The sequence below is a fragment of the Alosa alosa genome, chromosome 21 (genome assembly GCF_017589495.1).
Source record: "Alosa alosa isolate M-15738 ecotype Scorff River chromosome 21, AALO_Geno_1.1, whole genome shotgun sequence".
NCBI classification, from domain to species: Eukaryota; Metazoa; Chordata; class Actinopteri; order Clupeiformes; family Clupeidae; genus Alosa; species Alosa alosa.
This window is the reverse complement of record NC_063209.1, coordinates 11,340,572-11,360,571: the sequence shown is the minus strand read 5'-3', so window position 1 is coordinate 11,360,571 and position 20,000 is coordinate 11,340,572. Positions and strand designations below refer to the sequence as shown.

At 46.0% G+C, this 20,000-nt stretch overlaps 2 protein-coding genes across 3 annotated transcripts in view; one reads left to right on the top strand and one right to left on the bottom strand.

The window, feature by feature from the left end:
• LOC125286856 (cell surface glycoprotein 1-like) overlaps positions 1 to 11,559 on the bottom strand; it is an 11,784-nt gene extending 225 nt beyond the window's left edge. The window contains exons 1-3 of one of the 2 annotated variants that reach the window (XM_048232167.1): positions 11,407 to 11,559; positions 6,332 to 6,513; positions 1 to 6,008 (exon numbers count right to left, since the gene is read on the bottom strand). The exon at positions 1 to 6,008 is cut by the window's left edge and continues 225 nt beyond it. In XM_048232167.1, coding sequence (XP_048088124.1) covers positions 2,772 to 6,008; positions 6,332 to 6,403 — 3,309 coding nt within the window. In that variant the 5' untranslated portion in view covers positions 6,404 to 6,513; positions 11,407 to 11,559 and the 3' untranslated portion in view covers positions 1 to 2,771. The remainder of the gene's footprint in view (positions 6,009 to 6,331; positions 6,514 to 11,406) is intronic. The other variant, XM_048232168.1, reaches the window with a different exon arrangement.
• A 1,938-nt stretch (positions 11,560 to 13,497) lies between these two features.
• LOC125286638 (charged multivesicular body protein 1b-1) overlaps positions 13,498 to 20,000 on the top strand; it is a 9,778-nt gene continuing 3,275 nt past the window's right edge. The window contains exons 1-6 of the mRNA XM_048231849.1: positions 13,498 to 13,681; positions 14,717 to 14,814; positions 15,110 to 15,256; positions 18,461 to 18,529; positions 19,034 to 19,141; positions 19,817 to 19,860. Coding sequence (XP_048087806.1) covers positions 13,666 to 13,681; positions 14,717 to 14,814; positions 15,110 to 15,256; positions 18,461 to 18,529; positions 19,034 to 19,141; positions 19,817 to 19,860 — 482 coding nt within the window. The 5' untranslated portion in view covers positions 13,498 to 13,665. The remainder of the gene's footprint in view (positions 13,682 to 14,716; positions 14,815 to 15,109; positions 15,257 to 18,460; positions 18,530 to 19,033; positions 19,142 to 19,816; positions 19,861 to 20,000) is intronic.

The window sequence follows — 20,000 nt, the reverse complement described above, 5'->3', positions numbered from 1 at the left end:
AGTTTTCCCTACAAAACCCATCTTTGGTTGTACTGTTTTTTTGTTTGTTTTATTTCTATATATACACACTGGATAATAATCACTCCTGTGAAATACTCCTCGTTGTGTGATAACTGGTTCTTGGTTGGATATAGATGATTCATTCCTGTAAGTCTACCCCCTAAACCTAGCCACAGTGTTGCTCAATGACATATTTTTGGCAATAAGGCCAACCATATTAGAAAACAGTAGACAAGTACATCAAAAGGAGAAACAGTAATAGGATCTAGAGGTTGTTGAAGCACAGTAAAGCTAGGTAATACTTCACGAAAGTCATAGCCAGGACTTCACACTCAAAAGGAAATCCACAACTTACAGCCAACAGTGTTAACAGTAACATTTCAAAGAAGTTCCCTGTAAAGATCTATCACACAGCAGATTTGTGTTTGTCATTCAACATTTATATTCCATAAAACAGTTACAATAACGTTTATGTGTAAGAGTGTGTGTGTGTGTGTGTGTGTGTCTGTGTCTGTGTGCATGTGTGTGTTGTTTGTGTATGTTTGGCACAATCTCTTTCTATATGACGTCTTGCAAAAATATAGAGATATATTGTTTCTCCTTTTTGTCTACCAATGTATAAAAAAGTCTCTGCACCTGGGACATCTCTGTTAGCGTAGATTTCTTTTTTTTTCTCCTTCAGGCCTAGTTTGTCAGGCTAGACCTGCTGTAGTGTCTTAAATATTCGACTCTGACATAAGATGTCCTTTGAGGCTGAACATGCACCTGACAATGATACAAACTTCCACTGGGGTAATAGTTTTTTTCTGCATTAATAGAAACTTCACTCTGTGCATCAAAGACACACAATAGACACCTACACACTTCCTCTTTTGTGTTGATTCTCACATCCCTCAATATTTTTTTTTTATAAACCGATTTACACATTCGGCATGTTCTGGTACAACATCGTCAGACACTGTCTGACTCAAGTCAAGTCCTTAAGAGTGAGATAATTCAGACTAAAAAAATAAAGAAATCATCAACTGGCAGTAGGAACACGCAGGTCAATCTCTAAAAACTCTACACACAAATCCAACACGAGAGTTTTCACATTCTGGACGCATAAATTGTGACAAAGCACTGATAAAACATCAGAATTTGTTTCAGTATCTTATTTTGTGTGTGTGTGTGTCGTTTTTTTTTTTTTTTAAATGAGACTCACATCATGGAAGAAGTTCTGACATTTTTCCCCTCAGTCCCAATCCGACTGCGGCCCAGAACCGCAATCAATCACCCTCCCAGAGAGACAGAATATGGGGCTGAGGCATGAGTCATGACTCACTTCAGCTCTGAACCGAGAGGAGGAAGAGGAGGAGGAGGAGGAGGAGGAGAGAGGGAGGGAGAGAGAGAGAGGGAGAGGAGAAGGAGGGGGAGAAGAGGAGAGGAGAATAGGAGGGGGGGTGTTTTTGCAATGAAAACAACTCATCCCAACTCTTTTGTGACAGCCAAATGATTACACTCCGACAGTCATATTCACAGATTCTAAAATAGCGGCTATCACCTAAATCAACACTATACGTTAACATATGCATGTTGATGTAATGTGTGTGTGTGTGTGTACGTGTGTGTGTCTGTTAATGCTTATTTAGTAGAGACAAAGTCAGCTGGTTCGGCATAAATGTAGGTGTTACTATTCTTATGCAGCCACAGGCTTTGTTTGTTTGTTTGTTTGTTTGTTTGTTTGTTTACCTCATACACCGGTGTTGATGAGGCTATGTTGTCGCCTGCATCTTGTGGTCTGTTATTAACCTGATTGTTGGCAGTCAGCCCAACCCCACGATCTGACAGCTAATACTACAGGAATGATAGCATTGTGCAGCCGGCTGAGAACAACAATGCCATTTTTTCCCATCTGTGTCAGTTGGCTTTATTTATATATTTTTTAAAATCTAGCCTGTGTATGTTGATAACCGCAGTGATATTTAGGAAAGAGCTGGAGGCTCACAGAAAGGCCTCCCTTCCCTTACTCCCTCAGCAGGCCCTCTTAGTAACTAGGAACAATGGCCGCTGTCTATTCCACTCATCTGCCTATACTGCTCTTACAGAGTCCCTGGAGAGTAAAGAAGGCATCTCTCTCTCTCTCTCTCTCTCTCTCATATTCTCTCTGCCGGTCTGTCTATCTACCCATCTCTCATGTTCACAGTGACTTTCTCCATCTCTCCTGGAGTCACTCTCCCTTATCACTTTCACTCGCTTGCCCTTTTCCAGACCCTGGCTTGAGAGAATCTCGCATTCAGAGCAGCGGGGGGTTGCGTCTAACTGCAGGCGTCCTCCCAAGACACTGTGGACGTCAGCTCGCATTTCATTCGATTGGAATCTGACGCTTCATATGATGTTCAATTTCCACTGATCACCAGGTCCCTCTCATCATCAGATAAAAAACACCACACAACCAATTACTAGGTGTGGATTTGCCTCCCTCGGTTTGTTGATGTGCTACATAGCACAGCAAGGACAAACACTTAACCCCAGAAATGTGACAATTGTTTGTCCATTTGTTTCACCCAATTCCTCTGATTGTTTTCTTTTTTCAAATAAGTTGATAGATTCTAGCACTCAAGTGGACTCTGTTCTAAGTCAAGTGCTGGGACTGGCTCTCAAAGATTTTTGAAGGAAAAGTGGTGGCCGTTTTTTGTGTGTTTTGGTTTGAAGACGCAGATCGTTTGGGGTTGTAAATCACATCTCTGCTTCCTCTCTTGGCCCCTCAGCTGGCCAACCCAAGCCCCGTACTAGACCAGTCCAGTCTGCATGTGTATGTGCAACGGGTAAGGGTGATATATGACGGGTGACTGTCCATTGGCGATGTAGTAGTTGCTGAAGTTGTGGTCGGCCATATAGGGTGCGGGCTGGTAGAAGCATGTGACGTTGTTGGTGTTGGGGATGATGTTCTGCTCGCCGAGGACCTTGAGGGCCAAGATGGTGATCATGTTGAGCGTCTGTCGCCGCTCGTGGCCCATCAGACACACGGTGCTCTCGTCAACGACGCGGCGCAGCGTCATCAGGTAGTCGTACTTGCTCTTCTCCTCACCGATGAAGTGGTTGCGCAGGTAGGACTCGATCTTGCGCTGCTGCTCGTTGACGTCGGGGAAGTCGATGAAGAAGCGCGAGCACATGTAACGTTCGAGGGTCTTGATCTCCGTCTCGCTGGCCGGCTTGAACTCGCGCACCAGCAGATTGCTGTACTTGAGCAGGCCGCCGCCGCGGATCTCCTCGGGGTTGCGTGTGGCGATCAGCCGGTAGCGCAGGTGGTCCATGGCCTGCTCGAAGTCGCCGTACATGCTCTCCGCCACCACTGTCACATTCAGCACCTCGCGAGTAGGCGGTGAGGGTGGAGCAGGAGGTGGTGGAGGAGGAGGATGAGCAGGAGTAGATGATGTGGGAAGTGGGACTTCTGTTAACCGTGCGATAGGGCCAGGTGGGCACCACATAGGACTGACAGGAGTCTCTGCTGGCATCTCTGCCACCAGTAGAGGCATTGTGGCTGTGGGGCTAACTGATGGCATGGGCAACTCGGCGACTTCACAGATGCATTGTGGGGGATTTGGCTGAGGTGTGTCGGCGTGCTGCTGTGCGTAGCCAATGTGCGAAACTTCTGAAGGCGTTTCCGCTGGCTTAGGCTCTGTGTGTGGAGAGTCCGACACCTCAGGTGGACCTGATATGTGAGGCTCAGACATGGCAGGTGTCGGATGCGCACCTGTGGCGACTGTGGCAACGGGCACATTATTAGTCTGCTGAGATAGAGACCCTGACAGGGCTTCAGGCTGCATCTTAGGCTCCTGCAGAGGAGCAGACTGTAGTACCTGGACAGGTAGAGGTTCGCGGCTGGGGGAAGAAGGGCTAGGTACGTCCACCTGGACAAAAGGCTGTGAGTTTACCTGAATGATGGGCCTGGGCACGTCCTGCAGCAGAAGCACTTCCAGAGGCAACGGCAGCGGCTCGGTCTGTGTGTTCTGGTCCCTGTGAAGGCTGGGCGACTGTCGGCCAGCTGGCGTGTGCGTTTGTTCGCGCTCGTGTGTTTGCACGTGCGTCTGCGAGTGAGCGCTGGCGTCGTGCGTTTGTGTGTGTGTGTGTGGGTTTGCGTCGGGTGATAATGATTCACAAGGCTGGCTGGGCAGATGCGTCTTCTCCTCCTCGGACGCCGAACGGCTCTCTGAGGGAACAGCAGCGGGCAGGGCAGGGGTGGGCAGGTCGAACGCGGGGAGGCGAGGTGCCTCGCTCGCTGTCGAGGCACAGGAAGGGGACTCAGAACAGCTGGTCGGTGCACCAGCCAACTCCACTTGCATAGGCACACACTCCGTGGGGTCTATTTTGGGGGGGCACAAGAGCTTACATGGGCCGGCGGCAGACGCCTGTAGCGTAGTCAATGGGCTGGTGGCCGGCTTCTCGCTTGAGCTTGCCTTCTGCGGCGCCACTTTCTTGGACATCTTCCGGGGCGGCTTGGGTGATGAGTGCTTCAGAATGACCATCTGGGAGCTGCGGGTGTTCTTCTTGGCGGGGGGCGGCAGTGGGTACTCCAGGTACGAGTCTGGCGTCGCCTGCGTGAGGAAGGGACAGGGGGACGGCGAGGACACTGGGGATGCCAGAGAGGCCACGCACACGTCCCCGACGGCCTTCGCGCTGGCCTCCTCCACCACGTCCATTGGCTCGGACTTCACCTCTGACTTGGGAACCTGGTCTTCGGCAACGTCAGCCGCCTCAGTTTCTGACAGCCACTCTTCGTGATCGCTGGCCTCTGCCTTTATCTGCGCGAGAAACACTGGAGCCTCTGGCTCCCTCCTCTTCTTCTCTTCCTCCTCCTCCTCCTCCTCCTCCTCCTCCTTTTCCTTTGTAGCTGCCCTGCTGGCTTTATCTATGTCTTTCTCAGCGGTGGCAATCTCTGGCCTGTCTTGCGTGTCAGGGCTTTGTTTGTTGTTGTCGGAGAGTTCCCCGCGAGTCTCGTCCATGGGGACCGCCTCAGTTTGACTTGACCCGGGCTGCTCCTCTGAGCTCGCTGTCTCAGCTTGCCGCTGCGGCTGAGCGTCCTCTTCCTCCTCCTCCTCCTCCTCTTTCTCCTCCTCTTGCTTCTCGTGGCGGGCTGCAGCCTCGGGCGATTCCATGCTCGCCTGCGTGGCCACACTTGAGGCTCCGTCCTCCTGCATGGGCTCGTTCTCCGAGAGGCTGGCGCTATCGCTCACCCCGTTCTCCACCACCTCCAGCATGGCCTCTGGCTCTGCAGCCGCTGTCTCCATTCCCTGTTGAGGCTCTGGGTTTGTGTCTGTGTCTGCGGTGGCTGGAGGGGGTAACTCAGCCTCTGTGGGTTGTGTGTGGGCAGGAGGGGCTTCACTCTGGGTTGGTGGTGTGGTTGGGGGGGCCATGGGGGCCCCGGCGACAGTTGCCCCGGCGACAGTTGCCCCGGCCACAGCGGCCCCGGCGATGGCGCCTGCCCTCTGAGCCTCGGCCGCCTGCCTCCGCTCGGCCTCCAGGTAGGACTCCAGCATGCGGTCCAGAATGATCTGGAACGAGTCAACGCTGAACTCAAACTGCCGGCGCAGTGAGTTGACGAACTTGAGCTCCACGTTCTTGCCGCTGTTGTTGGACAGCGAGATGAGGCTCCAGCGGTCGTGCTCGGTGAACACCTTGACCATCTTCTGGACATACGCCTCCTTCATGGTCAGCGCGGTGATCTTGTCCTTGTTGACGCCCTGCGGCAGGAAGTCCAGCAGGCAGCTCAGCACCACTTCCTTGATGATCTGAAAGTCCTCCTGCTTGGGCAGCTCCACACCAAAGATGATGTCCAGGTCCTTGTAGCTGGTGCCGTTCTCCTTCACCAGAACATGGCTGGCCGTCGAGCCGTTCAGGCGCACGTCGCGCACCTTTATCTCCTTGGCGACCAGCTTGTCGCGCACCACATGGATAATGTCCTTCGGCCTGACCTCTAGCGTGGGGAAATTGCCTCGGCCATGGATTGGGATGACTTCAGTCAGTACCTGAGTCGCAAAACAAACAAATAGACAATCAGGCAGCTGTGTGAAGCCTTGTTTGCTATGTGAGTTCTTAAAAAAAAAAAAAAAAAAAAATCTATGGCATGGATTTCAAATTTGTAAAATTCCCATATGTTCACATTTCCTCTCTGGGATAACACCGTCATGCTATTTATCCTTACTAAAAAATGAAAATAAACTTCAAAGAGGGAAAGAAAGAAAGAGAGGGCAAACAGAATCAAAACAGAATGCTCATGGCTTAACCTATAGCAGAGAAATGAAAATATCAACATTTAGTCGCTGCTTTGAGACGTAAGCATCCTGCTCACCTGGTCCAGTGTCTCCAGCTGTTCCTGGGTGAGGTTGTGGAACCGACGCTGGTCACTCCTCGAGTCTGTCATTGTGTCTCTGTGAGGGGAATCGAGGGGGCAAGGCACAGGAGGGTGGGTCGCAGGAGACCAAGAAGAAGAGAGAGAAGAGAGAGGAAGGAAGATGGAAGAAAAAAGGAAGACTAAAAAAAGGAGTGAGAGAAGGAAAGATGGGTAAAAAGAGAAAGCATACAACAAGAAGAGGTAGAGATGGTGTGTGTGTGTATGAAAGAGAGGGGGGGCAGAGAGGGGGAGTGGGTGAGAGAGAGAGAGAGAGAGAGAGAGAGAGAGAGAGACGTTTAGAAAGCTACTATCTCAATGCGGACCAAACGATCACACAGCCACTCACCCTCCTCCCACGGTGCAAGTTTTATAGGGGCTTAGAGCGCCTGTTGCTACGAGGCCCTTAAGTGTGGAGGACACTGACACTGTTCAAACAAAGCCAAGGCCTGTCTCTTTTACCGGCCCAGCGAAGGCAGCATCCTGTTTGTCTCTCCTCTGACTCTTTCAAAGGAGCTCTTTCTTTTTTTCTCTCTCTAAAATGACCAACCTGCTCTCCATCAGCCACCATCCCCACCTCCCTCAGTGACCCCATCCTCTTATCTCCATTAGAAGATCTCTTTTCAGTGGAGAAAAATGTAATGGTGGATTATATCTGGATCCACAATTATGCAGTATTCTTCCCCTTTTTCTTTTCTTTTATGAAGTAAACAACCTTCGCTGAATGCCTCTAACCATCCATGGAGGGCTCAGTTTATGATAGGTGTTAGCATATTTTTGTGTTTCTTCAAAGGCTTTCGTCACATAGGAGCCTGGCAAAAGTTTAATGAGCTGGACAATCACTGAATTCTCATTATTGTGTCTGTGTTCTAACAATCATATAATTTTAGCTTATGGCCATGGACTCCTAATTAAAATATTTATTTCTGGAGAAATGTGATGTGTGTGTGTGCCCACTGACTGTGGCTGATAAGCCCAAGCCATCTTGTTGTGTTTGTTAGTACAGATGGTTCCGAAGGAGTCGAATTCAAATCCAAACATAAATTGTGGACATATGCTCCGAGCATTTCTGCTGCCTGATTTCTACTGCTGTTGACTGCAATTTATGAAATACTAATGCGCTCAGACTGACAACGAGGACAAATTTCACACTGAAGGATTCTCTTACATTTCACCCTACCACATGCAGGAAGGTTCGTGAAACTCAACATCTGTTTTTTTTTTATTTTTAAAGAAACACAATACCAAGTTCAGTTAAAAAATTGTGTTCTGTCTTTGTAGTCCTTCTTTCTATTTTCTTTCTGTCTTTCTCTCTCTCTATCTCTTTATCATCTTCCGAGTGGGAGGGAGAGACTAGGCTACCACTCCTTCTTTGCTTAGTATCTTTTTGAAGATGACTCATTCTGTGTGGACCTAAAAAAAAGTGACTAAACGCTCTTTGGTTTGGGCGTCCATGGCTGGCTTCTGCGAGAACAGCTGAGGAAGCTGAGTCCGACTGAAACCCTGCATCCTTTCAAGTCGAGCTAACCTCTCTTCATTGTTTTTTAAGCCACTCAGCAAGTAAATTAAAAGAAAATTTTTGCCAGAGACAAACGACAGGCTTGAATACAAAACGAGGAAGAGGTGTATGAAAGATGGCTACCCATAATGCCTTGAATGAATACTTACACCCTGGCATAAGTAACGAGTGCAGGAATATTAAATCAGACTGTCTTTTCCCAGACACTGTCTATTGATTGTCTTTTCCATCACAGAAAACAGGGTTACAGTCAGTGAGTCAGAGCCACAGGAATGCATTAACCACGGAAGAATCATTAATTAACAAAAAGAGAATATACAGTATGTACAAGTAAAGGGACTAAAGGGATGAGTGTGTGAGGTAAACACACACACACACACACACACACACTAACACACTAACATACACACACACACACACACACACACACACACACACACACACACTAACACACACACACACACACACACACACACACACACACACACACACACACACATACTAACATACACACACACACACACACAGACACACTAATACACACACACACACACACACACACTCTTCACTGTCTCCCACATATACATATCATATCGACACCTCATTTCATATACTGAGCTTCAAAAGAAATTATGTTCTTCGCAGCCTCAACAGTAACCATGACAATAATATTATCTGTCTAAAATCCTCTGGCAGTGAACGGAAAGGATTTCTGACATTATGATGAATCAAAGGTGTGTGTGTGTGTGTGTGTGTGTGTGTGTGTATGTGTGTGCACGCTTGTTTGTGACTGTCTGTGTTTGTGTGTATTTTCCAGCATTTAAAAAAATGGCCAACGTCTAGATAACAGAAACGCTCACACTCCTGTAGCCTGTGGGCATGGAATTTACGCTGGATTCACACTTCCCACTGAACGTCCGTCTGATATACTCTTTGGAGCATCAAAAGAACACTGAATCATTTGCATACTCATATATCAGACATGGGAAGAGACGCAATCATAACAAAACACAAAATAAATCTGGTGTATTTCTCGTCAATATAGCTGCTCCTTACCATTGTATGCCAGTCCTACCATTTCTACAATGCCCTAGACTGTAAAATGCAGATTTGTGGGTGTGTGTGTGTATGTGTGTATGTGTGTGTGTGTGTTTCTATGAGGTGGGTTGGTAGAGGATAGATTTATTACTGCCATCAGCTGTGTGGTAAACCAAATGATAGAGAAGGTTCAAGACAGCTGCCTTCAGGAGTTTAAATGTCTCTGGCCCCTAAACTGACATTGGCTCACTGCCTTCAGACGCCCATGGTGATTTCCAGTGCCCACTTCTTACCCTGCCCTCTTATCAGAACTACTGTTACAGTGGCTTCATGGAGCATATCAGCATTTACTTGTCAGAAAAAAAGAAAGAAAAAAAAGACACTGGATGTGTTCTCTGGGGTGTGACTGATATAATTAGAATTTGTTCATAATGTTTCAGTGAATGCTTGGGTGATTAGTTATCAGGCACACAGGTCAGTGTGTGTGGCTTTGTGTGCTGCCCAAACTCTGCCTTTAAGAACTCATTACTGAGAGTGAGGGGCAATCAATGTCTTTGGCGACATGTTAATTTGAAAAACATCCACCAAAAATGTGTCTGTCATGAGCAATTCAGTTATGAGATTTGGTGTACACACTTTAGAAGATCATCCTATTTTGTTTTGAGGAGTAGCTTATTGAAATTGAAAACAAATTTCGGTTTTAAATTCAGCACCAAGCTGCAAGCAGCAGTAGATTTGAACTGCAGTATCATATTACAATGTCTTTTTAGATAGGCTACAGATTTCTTGATTAGCTACGTGCTTGCTAAGGCTTATTTACTCAACAGTTTTGTCCTTTACTAATTTACCTAGCTATTTATATTTCTGTAACTTTTATTCACACCTTTTCTCTAAATAGCTTTCACTCTGTGTATTTTGTAGGCTATGTTGGATTTACCCTGGGTCAGTTTTGTTTCAAATGTTTAAAGTTAACATTCCCTGTCTTTAAACAAACAAGTCATGTTCGTTGGATGTTTGCATTATCATCGATAAGGCTGACATTAACTGTGTTTGCACATGCTATCTTACCAAAGGGGCGTAAGATGGGGATTTGGAGACGCGTACTTTCCAGCACTTCGGACTCAATCACGGAGTAATCTGCTTTGCCACTCAATAATTAAGTCAATGGGAGTTGTTTTTTCATGCCAGTGAATGAACCGTGCTTCCGTTCGTCCCTCCAGGGAAGAGCAAAATAATCGAGAAACGAAATCAAGCAGAGCCGCTGTGACGCAATTAATGACTTGAGCAGCATGCAGTCATATGGAGCACTGACAAACAACACTCCACTAACTTTGTATGAGATTCAGTCATCGCGCCTAACTGAATATTTAGGGTCTCACAAAGGCGTTATTCTTGCACCACTAGCTTTTAAGTGTAAAATGACAATGGGTAATTATGGTATTGTGGCAATGGTGCAGGATTTTGTTTTCCTTCAATACCCCTTCCCTCCCCCGCCCTCTCTCACTCCCTCACTCTACCTCAAACAAGCCAGTGTGAGTCATAGCTGGAAAAAACTGCACCCAGATGCGCTTCTCCACCTGATACCGAATCTCCCCTCGCAAACCATTCTGACGCAGAGGAAAGACCCTGAAGGAAAAAGCCATCTCAATTCCAATAATTCTGGAGTTCTGCTTTTAAAAACAAATTCAGCTGACGCGTGAAAATCAAAAGTTCGCTTCCACGAACTTAAAAAGGATTTTTGCCTCCGATATTTATTTGCACAATCGTGACCGCTCCTTGAGTTCAATGTGGTGAGAGAGGAAGCTTCGATAAACATCAGCGGAACAAGTGCACACAGCTGAAGGGTCCGCTCGAGCGCTCACTTGCAAAACAAAGACGTGGCAATATGTTGCGTCTTCAATTTGTCACGCACACAGAACGCGCGCGTGAAAAGCTGAAACTCGTATCAAGACCTTTCGCACAACTGTCTGCTGTTTGAGTAGCCGTATAGGGTTGTCTCACTTGGGTATGTAATGAGAAATATAGTCATGTAATTGAACCCTTGCAAACGTAGGCTATGCCCAAAACAATAGCGTCCCCTCGTTTGTAGAGCACTCCAAGCTATGCATTTCGTCTATGAATTTCCTATGGACTAAAATGAGTTTGGCGCAGTTGATGCATCATCCTATATCAAACACTACCAGTCAACAGGCAATGAAGCGGCAACACTCATAAGACTTAGCCGTTGTCTGCTCAGCATTGTTTGACTCAGTATTTCATAATCGTTGCACTGATTCTTATAAAAAACTTTGCATGGCAAGACCCTACATTGCTCTTTTAGGCGAACATGTGGTAGCCTAAAGATATTTAGGATATGTGAAAAACCTGAAGCTATTCGTTGCCAATATCTGACTAGTTCACGATTTCAACTGAACCTTGTGAGAACTCTCATAACTAGCCTATATGCTCCTAATCTGCGAATTAAAATTCCTCTACTCACCAAAAAGACTGTTCGCTAAAAGCGACACGCAGTTGCACTCAGTGCCGATCTCCAGCACGTTATATCCGTTCGGCGTTTGGGTCAGCGGGTCTTTCTGTCAGGGCTCATTCGCTCTTGTATCGTAGAGGAGCTGTGCTCGTTGCACGGTCGCTGTCCAGGCTGTGCGTGGTTCTGAAACGAAACTCTGTTTTCTCCCTCAGACCATGTAGCGTAAAGCAGTTTCCATGACAACCTGTCGTCACACTTTTAAGGTAGTCCACACAGTGAGCGCAGTCACAACAATACCACATCAAAGAGGGAGAGTTAACAGGTGTCAAGTGTGAGTACATGAATTGGAAAGGCTCTCTTTTTTTTGGCTCGCGAGTGCCAAGCGAAATAGTTTGGAATCATGCACAGTGAGACACTAACTTCTGTAGACGTCTGCTGAGAAAAAATAAAAAAACAAAGCACTTAGCCCTAGTTGCTTAAAATCACCCTGTGAGTAAAAATCTCTTTTGTCAGAGTTTGATTCCTTGAAAAAGAGCTGGTCTTTTAAGGAACAGGTGTCCCCAAATTGCACTGACGCCTTCTACTAGCCTATTCTATTCGAAATAGAACAGAGGCAACAAAGCTTAGTGTACCCTGAGCCTATCCATAAAACAGGGATTGTGTTTGGAATGAGATTTTAATGTGGCCCTCGCTCATAGATATTATAGAGATATATTACTGACTGCTGGGTGTCTGGAGGGCACAGCAGTACCTCTTCACACGGCTTAAGGACGAGAAGCACAATAAGAAAAAAATGAATTTTATGCCTGAATTCTGTTTCAAAGTGATCAGTGATCTGTGTCCCCCCCCCCAACACGCACGCAGACACACACGCACACACAAACACACACACACAAGCAATAGCCACTGGCAAGTAGCCTACAACAGGGTGCTTGAATCAAATTAAATTGTGTGAGCAAAATACATTTTCTTGCATCCTGCAGAAGGGTATATATCTGCAACAGCAGCACAAACAATGCAGCATTTATTTCAGTTACCTTCCTCTGTACAGTATTTGTCACTCACAATTAACATCTAGCCTACTTCAGAAGATGTCTTCAAAATGCTGACCTCCCCCTTTTGTGGTAAATACAAACATACTTGCAGAAAAGCATGGGGAAACAAAGGAGGGGGGGGGGGCAACGTAAGCAATAAAGAGTATTGTGTGAAAGCTAAGGGTTGGCAGTGAAAGGGGAGGCTTTGGGTGGGTGCCACACACGCACACACACACACACACACACGCTGCAGCAGTGTGACCACACTGAATATTGTATCAGGCAGTCGGTGACTCATCCCTCTCTTCTCCCGTGATGTGGAGACGCAAACCTAGTCATCAATCAACCCCCTCCCCCAACTCTGCCCACGTCAATGTTGGCTCTCCGCAGTGAGGGTCCAGACGAGCTCTGGGCACTCCTCATCGATCCGCCCACTCGGGTCCGCGCATATTGTGCACCGCTGGACACATGTAACAACAGCATTTAGATGGAAGCAGTCGAGCTAGGCTACCGAACCTTGAATAATGTGAATATCTTGATGCTTTATTTTATATGCGTAATAAAACATACGTAGCCTAGCCTACCCAAGTATGCAACTGGAAAGGTAAACGGCCAGACAAACAGATGTTAGTGGAATATTGGGGGATGAATGACAGGCTAGCAAGCTCATATGCGACTGTGAACAAAAGTTAAGTTTGAGGATTTGTTTTGGTCCTCCAAAGGTTGATTTTTTCATTGTTGTTTATTCTGTTGGAATGTTGCCCAAATAGACAGCCCAAGATAGAGGAAATGGTTATCAGGACCATCATACAAAAATCTAAACATAGCACAGTGTTCCGACGAGAACTAAGGATGGTGAAAGCAAATGTGCGAGCAAGATGAAAGGTCAATTTACTCGTTTCCAAAAATAAAGAAATGGCGTCACTAGACTTGCTACCACAACCGACAGAGAACGAGGTCTATTAAAAAAAAAAAAAATCTGATTCGTGCATAGGCTCAAATGAGTTCCCGACTGCCCGTGACGTCAAGAGAGCACGCTTTCGTGTGCGTGACTTCAGTGTCATCTATGTCGTACGACGTAACCGGAAAGGGTTGTTACTGCTGTCAGTGAAGAACCAAAACAAAAATAATACAGGGGCTATCTATCCAAGCACTTGAAAGTAACTTTGTATTGTCACATCAGCGTGAACTGAAAACACATATCTTTCGTCTTGCAGCTGGAGTTGCCATTTGCATCATGTCGAACATGGAAAGTATCCTTTGCTGAACTGTAACTATGGTAGGCAAATAAGAGGGTGTTAAGTTAGCTATCATTTGGCAGCTAAAGTTAGCTATGATAGCTAACTGTTAGGCAAAGATAACGTGAATGATAACATTAGCTAGCCAGAAGGCTATGAGCATAAACACTAAGCTGGCTAGAATAATGCTAAGATTGACCTGTGCAATCAAATGATACTCCAGAAAGCCGAATGAAGTTGGCAAATTCAGAACCGCAAGCTAACTTCCTAGCTAATGTTATCTGCATGTTTCAACCAGTTAGTATGTCAACGTTGCTACAACTAACGTTAGCTTACTACATTAAGATTCAGAGATAGGTGTAGCTGCTTTACTTAACCCTAGGGTTTAAGCCGAAATAGTTGACCAAGCTAATTCGAAACGACGAGTCTCAGGTCTTGCCAAATTGAGCACATAAGTCATCTTAGCAGGTCTACAGAGCTGGTTTGATATGGTCGAAGAAACACACTGGGAGGATTGTGATATGCCCAAATGTCGACATAATATAATCCAATTATGGAGGCCTTCTAACGTTAGCAGCTACTTAACGTGGTGCTCAAGTGTCAGGCCTACTGCATATTATGTCTCATTTTGACTTTGATTTCTGGCTTACAGAAAATGCAATCCCGTCATATCTCACTGTATTTCTCCATGTATGTATCATGCAATCACAGATAAACAGATAGCAGTGGGTGCTGTGCTTCTGTGTAAGTGTACAGGAGGCTTTTAAAGGTGATTTTCATTTCATATTCGAGTGATCCCAAAGCAAATTTCATTGGAACTGTCAGACATGACGCCTGTTCTGTCATCAGTTCCAGCTGATGTCTGAGCTGGAATGCACAAACTTGATTTGTCTGCACTTCAGCTAATTTCAGCAGTTTTTGGAAACATGATGCTATTGTGATTACTATTGGTGTTTGAGTGCTGGGCGAAATGTGAGATGAGGTAACCAGGATGCCTAAAGCCCTGCCCATGACGCTGATGATGAAACAGCGCCTTGACTCTAGACGTAGAACATCTCTTCAACCTCAAGTTTGCTGCCAAAGAGCTACAGCGTCAGTCTAAAAAATGTGACAAAGAGGAGAAAGCTGAAAAAGCCAAAGTAAAGAAGGTAAGAAAGTAAGATTGAACGCTCAATTCAACTGCATTTTATATAGCATCAAAACAATTTAAATGGTCTTAAAGTGCTACACATAGCCCACTTAACAGACAGCTAGAGGGTTGTGAAGAGCAGTTCTCTGAATTTGATAGAAAAGTTTAGGGGATTAGAGTGGAAGACTTTTAATATTGTGTGTTTGCTCCTTTTAATATTGTGGGTTTTGTATTACTTCCCCGTTTTAGAGAGCTTTTAATGATTTCATAAGTGCTTTCTTCTCACTTTGTCACGTCCTGTCCCCTGCCATCAGGCCATCCAAAAGGGCAACATGGAGGTGGCGCGGATCCACGCAGAGAACGCCATTCGCCAGAAAACCCAGTCCATCAACTTCCTCCGCATGAGTGCACGAGTGGACGCAGTGGCAGCCCGCGTCCAGACGGCCGTCACTATGAACAAGGTGAGATGACACCGCTGCCACCTTCCTCCAACCATGACCATAACTCATGTCAGATTGGCCTGAAGCAGAGTGTGGGAATTTAAAAAGATTAAAGAAGTTGTGTAAAGCTGCATTCAGACAGGAAGCGACTGGTGATGAGATACCATGGAATGTTAATGAAATTCAGAGACTTCAGGTGAAATAACCACTGATATCGTGTAACAAAGTTAAACTAATCTCAGTTTTTGAGGTGACAAGCAAATCACAGACTGTCGGTAGGGTACTCAGTGCAGTGCTTTTTAACCTATCACATCTCTGTTTGTGATATACAAATAATGTGAATATTTGATGTAAAATAATTTAATTAATAACAATTTATCCAGATTGGCAGATTGCAGCCCATTTAGGTGGTAATAGAAGTGCCAGTTGACCAAATAGTTAGCCTGGAAATCCAGACCCAAATCCGAAAGTTTAAGAGTCTGGCTACAAGTAATGAAAATGGCCCAACTCGAGGGGCGGCGGCACCAAGCATGCATTTGAAAATATCACTGCACGCAATTGAATAACACTACGACCAATATTTACTGACTGATTCTGGACTTCGATGCAATTGGATAAGACTACGACCAATGTTTACTGACTGATTCCGGACTTCGATGTTGCAACGCTGTCGTCATCTGTTTAGCTCACCTCTGGCCCGCCTATATCAGATACACCGATGTGATTAGTGCAGCACCGCTCCATGGGCATAGGTAATGAGCATCATTACTCATCACCAAAGTGACTCAAATTGGCAAATTCAAATTGTGCTCTCGCGAGAACTCTGGATTTTCAGGGTACCAAATAGTGGCAGTCTTTGCTAAAATAAGTGGGTAATATCAATTTGACATATAACTATATGCAAGTCCATTCAGGGATGTGTAAAATTTCTTCCTTGTGATTTACTGTATTATTCATGAACCATGCACTGCATGAAGCTGAGCTGAAGTGGAATATATGCCCTGGGACTGACCTTGTCTCTCATTGCTTCAAATGTCTCCTGGTGTGAATTGAACTTGAGTTGAACTTGCCATAACACTGTACATTGAGTTGTCCTGAGCTTGAGCATTCAGCAAACACTTTGAGCCACTGTGCACTTTCATGGCCATAGAGAACACAACAGACTCTACGTCAGCTTTCTGTGTGTGGTGTTTGGTCCTCTCTGCATTATTAATGTATAGTGACGCGATGGTCGCTGTACTCCCAACTGCTCTACCCCTTTCACTAACTGTTAGGCAGCACTCTCATGTTTCCATAGCCGATTGTGCGTCCAAACCACAAAGCAGCACATTCACTAAACCTAAACTAAACTGGAACCTCCAGGTTTAAATGCACCTGGCACAAATGCCATGTAGTTGTCAGTGCAATAATCAAAGAATGTGTTAATGCATTGCTGTGTTCGACTGAAACAAAAAAAACAAACAAAAAAAACACACACACTTCTTAGATATATGCTTGTTTAGCCTAACAGTGATAATGCATATAGGTCCATTTTTGCATGTGAAGGCAAGGCTCTGCTCATAACTTGGACAGAGCCATACTGCCACAACTACTGAAGAAATCTCTACTGAAACTACTGAAGTCTGAGTATCACTCTCAGTGTTTCCCAGAGAATTGAATTCCATTTGTGGTGGTTGGTTTGCAGAATTAACTTGAATGCAAGTTTTTAACAAATTAGCCCAGCGTGGTCATGATGCTAACCAGATTTAAGCACAATTTAGTACAACCTCGAAAATCATTGTGTGGTGGTCAATGTTGATATTGTGGTGGGCCGCCACAAATAAGTCAATGTATGGGAAAAACTGACTCTGTATCAGAGTAAATGTATGCAAATGGAAGGGCCGCACATTACATCCAGTCTGTTGTGAAGCAGCATGATGTGCCTGTCATTTCCCAGGGCTCGACGTGTTACTGTGTGTCTCTCTCTCTCTCTGTTTCTTTTTCTTTTTCTCTGTCTCTCTCTTTCTCGGCACACGGATGCCGTCTCAAGACCGGCAGCGCTCCAAGGAGTGACAAACGGTGTCCCCAGGCGGCGAGGCCTCTCCAGTTGGCTGCGCCGTGTCGTAATGATGCGCGTGTAGTCAGAGAAGGGTGTGGAGAATTGAGTGCTGTTCATTTGGAGGAGAGAAAACAACATCCACACGCATGCACACTCACTCTCTTGCACGCTCTCTCTCTCTCTCCATCTCACGCTGTCTCTCTCTCTCTCACACACACACACACACATATATATATAGACACGCGCCCGGAAATAATCCGGAAATTCATTCATAGAAAAAGAGATTACATAAGATTTATGTAATTTGCGTAAACAGATGACAACCCTTAGATGTCGACATGGGACTGATTGCCCAACGTTTTTATGCTGCTCATCACAGCCGCCAAGGCTCGAAATATCACGACGCTGCCGTTAAAAATAACTCCCGAAAAACATAAACAGACAGACTCGCGACGCGACGCGCTACGCCGTTTCGTTCCCCTCGGCGACCCAGGCCGCTCACAGACACGACTGCGGGGCAGAAGTGCAGAGTAAGATGGAAAAAGTCTGCATCTGTTCATCTATAGACCCTTTCAACAAGGTAAACAAAAACAATGCTTGAACATTCTATTTGGGCCCCAATCTACTTCCTCTGCATTAAGATAACATATGGAATGTTAAAACGGAAGCCTTGTGGGGCCAACTATGATGCTGATAATGGAACTCTCTTGAAAGGGTCCCATGGAAGGGGATTAGCATCAGAAGTGATGCCTGAGTGTGATTGCATCCCGTTGTGTGGGGAGAGTGACACCTACCTGTGAGGTGGAGAAAGTGTTTTTTTTTTCTCTCTGTTTTTTTTTTTATTTCTTTATTGGTTAATGGGGCAGAGGCAGAGTCAGTGGATGAATGGGGGGCAAGTCAGTAAATGAACAGACGATGTAGTAGAAGGAAGGATGGAAAGAAAGTGAGGGTGTTTTCCCCTCCCGTTTGGGTCGTTTCCTCTCGCTCCCCCGGTACGACCTGATAGCGACCTGATAGCGATCCGCCGTTGTGTTTGACTGATTGGTCTGTGGTGCGTGGGTAATTTGGTTTTGCGTGTGTTTGCCCTGGCGCCGATGTCTGGGCTAATGGTTTTTAGGGGTTGCCGTGACAGCCGGAGGGGGGGTGGGGGATTACGCTGCCGTTACTAACGAGGTTTGTATGCGCAGGTCACCAAGTCCATGGCGGGCGTGGTGAAGTCGATGGACGCCACGTTGAAGAGCATGAATCTGGAGAAGGTGGGCACCCTGCCAACTGCTGCATACACACACACACACACACACACACACACACACACACACATAACACAACACTACACACACATAATAGACCATCGCTGACTTAGAGCCTCACCTTAGGCTCAAGGTTTTGTCCTTACTCAGCTGCTAAGATGAGGTGTTTCTGAGGCAGTGGCTATTTTAATATTTACTCATCAAATGAAGGCAGGTGTGCCACTTTTGTGTCCTAAAATGTTTAACAATCAATACTAGGTACATTAGTTAGATATGTAGAAAAGCATATACTGATGTATGTGCTGTTTATATGTGTACATGTGTCACACTATACTGAGATGCAAACTTCTTACAGTACACACAAACTTCCAACATGTGCAGTGGTATTCTTTTTGCATTGTACAGCGGAGTGTTAACAAGTTGAATGTGTCTGATTTGATTAGTGCAGCTCAGTTGCCATTGTTTTGTTTCTGTGTCATTGTTTTGTTTCTCTGTGTTGTGGTTGGTCAGATCTCAGCCCTGATGGACAAGTTTGAGCACCAGTTTGAGACGCTGGACGTACAGACCGCACAGATGGAGGACACTATGGGCAATACCACCACACTCACCACGCCTCAGGTAAAATCAGCACACACACACACACATACACACACAAACACGTCATTAACATACCACACAACTCACCAGCTCACTTGCCCCTTCACTGTCGCCGTACACACATGCGCACACACACACACACACATGCATACACATACACATCAATACACCCAGGTAATCTTTCCTACACAACAGGCAAACTTAGGGATAGGGTACAGCATGAACCCTCACAAACCCTTAAGAACAAGAAACAAGAACAGACACACATGCTACCTTTGTGGAGAGGAGAGGACATATCAGCTGTGTCCAGTCAATAGGAAGTGACAGCATGCATCCGGCCAGAGCTCTCACTGTAGAGTTGGTTGGTAGTTGGAGGCGATGGGGTTGGCAACAGCTGTGGCAGCCCAGGTGGGCCCAGGTGGGAAGGGAAGGTGTGTGTATGTGTGTATGTGTGTATGTGTGTATGTGTGTATGTGTGTGTGTGTGTGTGTGTGTGTGTGTGTGTAACACCATAGGTCACAGCAAATAGTCCCACACACACACACCATAAGCACATACACAAACACAGATGGCTTAATCACATCAGACACATAAACAAGCAGCATGCTTCTGCTCCTGCCTCTAACACACACACACACACACACACCCTTGTGTGGCCAACAGATGTGAACCCTCTCTGTCTTTCTCCTTCTGCAGAGCGAAGTGGACCTTCTGATGCATGAGATGGCGGATGAAGCAGGGTAAGCTTTTCTGGTTTCTGTCCCTCCCATCTTCAGTACCTGGGGCATTAGAGAAGGAGAGAGTGTGTGTGTGTGTGTGTGTGTGTGAGAGTGTGTGTGAGAGAGAGAGAGAGAGAGAGAGAGAGAGAGAGAGAGAGAGA